At 33.9% G+C, this 7,875-nt stretch overlaps 1 protein-coding gene across 1 annotated transcript in view; it reads right to left on the bottom strand.

The window, feature by feature from the left end:
- Positions 1 to 458: 458 nt before the first annotated feature.
- The window catches only part of GRHL2 (grainyhead like transcription factor 2), a 213,445-nt gene continuing 206,028 nt past the window's right edge, over positions 459 to 7,875 (bottom strand). The window contains exon 16 of the mRNA XM_053715256.1: positions 459 to 1,714. Within this exon, the coding sequence (XP_053571231.1) occupies positions 1,597 to 1,714 (118 nt within the window). The 3' untranslated portion in view covers positions 459 to 1,596. The remainder of the gene's footprint in view (positions 1,715 to 7,875) is intronic.

Below are 7,875 nucleotides of genomic sequence, written 5' to 3'. Positions count from 1 at the left end.
TTAACTTTTTACCCAATTGTGTTTTAAACCAGTTGTGTATAAAGATATTATAGTAGGCTGCTACAAATAAAGCATAACCTTAAAATAATAATATACACAAAATAAAACATTTAAAATTTTCACATTTAATTGTATCAAAAGTACTACAAAAATATGTGAGAAGGGAATGAATAAAAATATAAATCCAAGGTATCAAAACACCCAAGAACATTCTGATCAATATATAAATGAGGTTTTCTCACATATCTTAGTAGAAAATGTGTTAGATATTTTTTTTAAAAAAATGAATAAAAATAAAAATGTACATAAACACACACACATATATATATATATATATATATATATATATATATATATATATATATATATATATATATATATAAATTCATTCATTAAAATAAGAGTGTTTTTGTGATAGATAAGTCATTATATACACATACATTGCTATATAACAATAATTCCTAAATTGAAATATTTATTTTTGAAATCGGAGAGTCATCACCCTAGCGGCAGTAAACAAGCAAAATAAGGAATAGAATATTGCACATTACAAGTTGTACATTTTTTCAGTTGGGACACTTTAGACATAATACGTAAAAAACAAATTACACATTCACTATACAATTGCTGAGAGAAATCAGAAAATTCATTAAAATGTGTCACCAAAATCTGCATTTTAGTCATTTTACAAATTCTATTCCAATCTGTTGGAACAGTCTTGCCATGTGAGGTTTTCAAACTTGCAAAAAATAAAGAATAAATTGACCATTCCAATCCAGTATAAAAACATTACAAGACCATTTGAAAAACAGTTACAGTATGGTAATCCGGCGAATTTGCATTCCTGTAGTTTTTAATTCTTGGAAAACTTATTTTGGCCTGTATTGGTACATAGCTTGGTTGTTTGTTAGCCTTTTTCATTTTTAAATTGTTCCTATTAAATCCTATGCATTCAAGTGGTTTTAGTTAATCAAACGTGGGTTCATCTAATAAATTGGAATAGATTAGAAAAAAAAGAACCAGCAAAATAAATAAATAAATGAGTATACATTGTTTTTGCACTGCATTTGCTTGTTTGTTTAAGACAAATTAAACATTAGCTGTACCCATTAGATAGGTTTGACTTTGTTTCCAATAAAATGCTGCATATAATATAAGTCCATGCAATCTCTGTTGCTAAAAAAAAAAACATGTAACAGAAGAGTTGTTATGAGCTTAACAACATTCGTTCCATAAGTATAAAATAATAATAAAAGGTGAATGTATCAACAGTCATTTATTTTCTAAAAGTTCCATTGTATTCCAGCAAGGCGACTGTTGGAATGAAGACCACTAGAAATCACTATAAAATAAATAATTTCAACCTGTCAATCTGTTCTATCCATATTTTTGTTGTTGTTTCTTTTGGTTTAAATGTACTGGGGGATTAGTCGGCCACACTTTGATGATAAAATCATGATGAATGTTCCTAATTCATCGCGATATAGCTCTGCAGCATTGTCTTCAATAAGTGCAGTGATTTTGAAGTATTATATTGTTCCACTTCAACGCAAATATGAAAGTTTGCTCTTCCTAAGACCAATGCCCATGCGTATATTAGATTTCTGTCAGGGTGATCTTGAATCCTTGGTCCACCGTACTTTCAACATTTAAAATGAATGTATCCTCATTGGAGTAATGCTCAATTATGTTATCATCCATATTGACCAAGATGCTAGTTGGTGAGAAGATAAAAATTTGAAAAAGTAAATTACTTAATATGAAAGAATAGAATGTATAAAAAAAAAAATAATGGAAAGCAAATAATCAAAGAGATTTGATATAAAAGCGGATTTTGATTATAGATTACCTCTAAAAGACCCAACTTACGTTCCTTTCTAAAGCAACCTGGTTAATATGACAATCTTTATTGTGTATGACTACTCTGTACTACAATTTTCTCTAGGTTGTCTGACTTTATTGCCAACAAGGCCCTCCCAAATATATTCCAAATTAAAAAGAGCATTTATTAAATATTAAAATTTTACTGGGCATTAAAATTAATGTAGTAATTGATAACCTCTTTTTGAAAACCACACATTAGTGTTGATACTTAATTAGTTTAATAATCATGTAAAAATAATATTCCTTAATATTACATTCTTAAAAGAATAGTCTAGTCAAAATTAAACTTTTATAATTCAGATAGAGCATGCAATTTTAAGCAACTTGCTAATTTAATCGTTTTATCAATTTTTCTCTTGGTATCTTTATTTGAATGTATGTTTAGATGCCAGATAATTTTTGCTTCAAAACCTGGGTAGCGCTTGCTGATTGGTGACTACATTTAGACACCAATCAGAAATTGCTACCCAGGTTCTGAACCAAAAATAGGTCGGCTCCTATGCTTACATTCTTGCAATTTCACATAAAGATACCAAGAGAACGAAGAAAAATTGAGGAGTAAATTAGAAAGTTGCTTAAAATTGCATGCTCTGAATCTGAATCATGAAAATTTAATTTTGACTAGACTATTTCTTTAAGAAAAATCAGATGCTTGATATTTGGTTTTGTTATAATAAATAGCCAAAAAAAATCTCAACAATACAAAACCCACTTCCATTTTTAAAGTGCATTTTTTTTAAAACGTACAATAAGAGTTTAGTCTTGAATGTTTCACAGTTTAAATAGGGAAGCTTAAAAAAATAAAGGTCTAGAGAAGGCGTGAACATGTTTTGAGAGTGTGCCCAAACTGGCAATAAGCTTCTAAACAAATCTCTTAAATTACCATGATACCTTTTTGAAATGTAATGGGACATTAAATAAATGTTTACATTATTTTCATTGAAATCTATAATGTATATCAATAATTAAAGATTAATTGATGACATATAGCATTGATTCATAAGAAAATAATTTATTAAAGGGACATGAAACCCAAACTTATCCTTTATTGGGGGAGCAGCAATGCACTACTGGGAGCTAGCTGAACACATAGGTAAGCCAATTGCAAGAATCATATATGTGCAGCCACCAATCAGCAGCTATCTCCCAGCTCAGGAGCCTACCTAGGTAAGTTTTTCAACAAAGCATACCAAGAGAATGAAGCAAATTAGATAATAGAAGTTAATTGGAAAGTTTTTTAAAATTGCATGCAGTGTCTGAATCATGAAAACAAATTTATGCTTACCTGATACATTTCTTTCTTTCCGGACATGAAGAGTCCACAATGTCATCCCAATTACGGTACTAGTGGGATATTTAACTCCTGGCCAGCAGGAGGTGGCAAAGAGCACCCCAGCAAAGCTGTTAAAGGTACACTCAGGTTATATTACATTTTCATGATTCAGATATAGCATGTAATTTTAAATAACTTTCATTAAAAAAAATGTGCACAGTCTTTTATATTTACAATTTTGAGTCACCAGATCCTACTGAGCATGTGCCAGAATTCACAGACTATACATATATGCATTTGTGATTGGCTGATTGCTATCACATGGTACAAGGGGAGTGGAAATATACATAACTTTGAAATTTGTTATAAAAAAATCTACTACTCATTTGAAGTTCAGACTAAGTGGTATTGCATTGTCTTGTTATCTTGCATTTGTTGATTATGCAAAGCTAATGTGTTGACTGGTCCTTTAAATGTAACTTCCCTTACCCATAATCCCCAGTCATTCAGCCGAAGGAAAATGGAAAAAGAAGAAACACAAGGGGGAAAAAGGTGCCTGAGGTTTATTTAAAAAAAACTGCTGAATTATAATTAAAAAAGAGGGCGGGGTCATGGACTCTCCATGTCCAGAAAGAATGAAATTTGTCAGGTAAGCATACATTTTGTTTTCTTTCCAAAGACATAGAGAGTCCACAACGTCATTCCAATTACTAGTGGGAAACAATACCCAAGCTAGAGGACACGGAATGAACAGGGAGGGAGAAAAAAGGCAGGAGGACCTAAACAGAAGGCACCACCACTTGAAGAACCTTTCTCCCAAAAGAAGCCTCAGCCGAAGCAAAAGTATCAATTTTGTAGAATTTGGAAAAAGTATGCAAAGAGGACCATGTTGCCACCTTGCAAATCTGTTCCACAGAAGATTCATTTTTGAAAGCCCAAGAAGAGGAGACAGCCCTAGTAGAATGCGCCGTAATTCTCTCAGGAGGCTGCTGTCCAGCAGTCTCATAAGCTAAACGAATCAAACTTCTCAACCAGAGAGACAGAGTAGTAGAAGTGGCCTTCTGACCCTTAACTTTTGCATAGAAAACAACAACCAGGGCAGAAGATAGCCAAAAATCTTTAGTAGCTTGTAAGTAAAATTTTAGAGCTCACACAACATCCAAGTTATGCAAAAGACGTTCCTTATGAGAAGTATTAGGACAAAAAGAAGGAACAACAATTTCCTGATTAATGTTTCGATCTGACACCACCTTAGGGAGAAAACCCAATTTAGTAAGAAGGACCGCCATATCAGCATGAAAAATAAGGTACAGGGAATCCCACTGCAGAGCTGAAAGCTCAGACACACTGCGAGTGGAAGAAATAGCAAGAAGAAACAAAACCTTCCAAGATAACAATTTGCATCGGCACAAACAGAGCCTGCTGCAAAACTTTAAGAACTAGATTAAGGCTCCACGGGGGAGCAATAGGTTTAAACACAGGCCTGATTATAACCAGGGCCTGAACAAAAGCTTGAACATCTGGTAAGTCAGCCAGACATTTGTGCAAAAGGATAGATAGTGCAGAAACCCTTTAGAGTACTGACAGATAAACGCTTCTCCAGGCCATCCTGAAGAAAAGACAAAATCCAGGGAATCCCCACCTGGCTCCAGGAGAACCCCTAAGATTTGCACCAATAAAGATATTTACGCCATACCGTATGATAAATTTTGTGAGTAACAGGTTTGCAAGCCTGGAGCATAGTTTCAATGACCGATTCAGAAAAACCATGTCTAGACAGAACTAGGGGTTCAATCTCCAAGCAGTTAGTGAGATGAGTGGACCGAGCTCTAGAAGAGGGGGCCTTAGGCTTACTAACAGACTAGCCTCCTAGTAGGCTAATGTAAAAAGAACATGGGAAGGGGTGTAAGTAAGAGCTAGAACAGCTTAAAAGGCTAAATGCAAATAAACAAGTACAATTTATTACAATAAAAATGTTAAAACTAATTACATGGATCCATGTTTAACAGAAATTAAAACAAAAAGAATACAGTCTAGCAATGATATAGCATACCACAGAGTTAAAAATAAGAGATATCTCTAATCTCTAGGTGGGAGGTTATACCGTGTTAAGATGTGTGTATACCTCAGTGGTTCAAAACAAAACTGAAAAATAAGTGCGAATGTGAACCAAACAAACAATGCCAAAAATAAAATACAATTTTACAATCAAGAAACCTATAGATATAGTGAAGAAATTCCAGTGGGGAATGTGTACAATAACGCTGAATTTTCAATATGTTCACATTAATAATAATAGTCCCAAGTAAGTCTAATAAGTGTCCTCCAGATGTCTCATGGCCTATAAAAGGGTCAAGAGCCTAAGAGACCAGCTTGTTAAAACAGACTTGGGGACCACGGGTAAAATACAGCAGACAATCACTGGGAAAAAGAGAGTAGGTACGTTCCCCTGTTACAATTGCATGAGTTGCCATTCGATCATTAAAGGAGAGAATTTCCACCACCCTCAAAGTGGTAGGAAATACAACATCAAAGGCTTCTATACCTGCGAGACAACTCATGTAATTTACCTTATAAAATGCCCATGTTCCTTGGTTTATATCGGCGAGACTACTCGTAAGGCCCGTGACCGTATGAGTCAGCACAGATCGAACATTAGGTGTAATAACAAAGATGCCCCAGTCTCAAGTCATTTCCTAGAGAAAGGACATAGTGTCAGCCAGATGAGGTGGCAGATAATAGACCATGTAGGCCCCAATAGAAATGGAATGGATAGGGAACGTCTCCTCCAACAAAGGGAAATGTGGTGGATACACCAACTAGCTACACTTCAACCTAGGGGTCTCAACAGAGATTATGACTTGTCTTGTTTTTTCTAAAAGCATTATGTTTTTTCTAAAGTTTATTCTAAAGCATTACTTCCTCCAAGGAACAAATTTCTTTTAGTAGTTTATTCAAGTAATTTATCCAAGGGTATAATATTGCATAACAAGATTTGAACATAATATAAGCCTGCTTTTCTATATATTCCCCCTATGACTATCCAAATAGCAATATGATTTTGGAAAATGAGCTTTGAGTAAGTGAACCTATATTAATTGAGTAGAGTAAAACATACAAAAAATATAGATATCTGCATCTTCATATATATTTTTATACATTTGTTTTACAAAATAATTCTTTTATACATTTGTAGATGATTTTTCATACATTTAGGCATTTTTCATACATTTATGCATTTTTTATATTGTTGTATATTCCTGTACAGTTGTAAGCATAATGTAATGTGTTTATAAGTAGCAATATATATCACTTAGGAAATAGTATATACATTTGGTATAGTGACCATAAATAACCACTAGAGGGAGACAATTCCCCAATGTAGGTGCATTTTTGGCGCCTGGAGGAGGGTATTTAAATGGTGATGTGTTGTTTAATAAAGATATAGCATGAGGAAGGGGCTGTGACCCCGAAACGTTGCTTAATAAATTGCCTTTTTCTAATACTGGAGTGCTGGAGTTCCTCTTTGTGTGTACCATTCCAAGCAGTTAGTGAGATGAGTGGACCGAGCTCTAGAAGAGGGGGCCTTAGGCTTACTAACAGACTAGCCTCCTAGTAGGCTAATGTAAAAAGAACATGGGAAGGGGTGTAAGTAAGAGCTAGAACAGCTTAAAAGGCTAAATGCAAATAAACAAGTACAATTTATTACAATAAAAATGTTAAAACTAATTACATGGATCCATGTTTAACAGAAATTAAAACAAAAAGAATACAGTCTAGCAATGATATAGCATACCACAGAGTTAAAAATAAGAGATATCTCTAATCTCTAGGTGGGAGGTTATACCGTGTTAAGATGTGTGTATACCTCAGTGGTTCAAAACAAAACTGAAAAATAAGTGCGAATGTGAACCAAACAAACAATGCCAAAAATAAAATACAATTTTACAATCAAGAAACCTATAGATATAGTGAAGAAATTCCAGTGGGGAATGTGTACAATAACGCTGAATTTTCAATATGTTCACATTAATAATAATAGTCCCAAGTAAGTCTAATAAGTGTCCTCCAGATGTCGTGAAGATGTGCTGATGAGAAAAAAGTGTTATAAAGTGTTGAAAAAATTCCAAACTTCCAAATTCAAAATCCGAAACACAATATGAAACAAGGGCGATGTGTAGAACGTCTAAAAATAATACCTGAGCTTAATTCAAAAATGTTAAATCCAAAAAATAAAAATATATATATTCTTTTTGTTTTAATTTCTGTTAAACATGGATCCATGTAATTAGTTTTAACATTGTTATTGTAATAAATTGTACTTGTTTATTTGCATTTAGCCTTTTAAGCTGTTCTAGCGCTTACTTACACCCCTTCCCATCTTCAATCTCCAAGCAGTCAGCTTCAGAGAATCTAGGTTTGGATGGAGGAAAGGACCCTGAATTAGAAGGTCCTTCCTCAGAGGTAACCTCCAAGGAGGTAGAGATGACATCTGTACCAGATCCGCAAACCAGATCATGCAAGGCCAAGCAGGAGCTATTAGAATCACAGACGCTCTCTCCTATTAAAGAATCCTTCAAAGCAACGTTTCAGATTGCCTGAAGTTCCTACCAGACAGGAATTGACACCACACTAGACGGAGGAAAACAAGACCTTTCTGTAAGGCTCTTCTCCTCCTTGCACTGAAAAAACGATCCGTTGATGAAAAGTATAATAAA

This window comes from Bombina bombina, chromosome 5, assembly GCF_027579735.1.
Source record: "Bombina bombina isolate aBomBom1 chromosome 5, aBomBom1.pri, whole genome shotgun sequence".
NCBI classification, from domain to species: Eukaryota; Metazoa; Chordata; class Amphibia; order Anura; family Bombinatoridae; genus Bombina; species Bombina bombina.
This window is presented reverse-complemented; position numbering and strand designations above follow the sequence as displayed.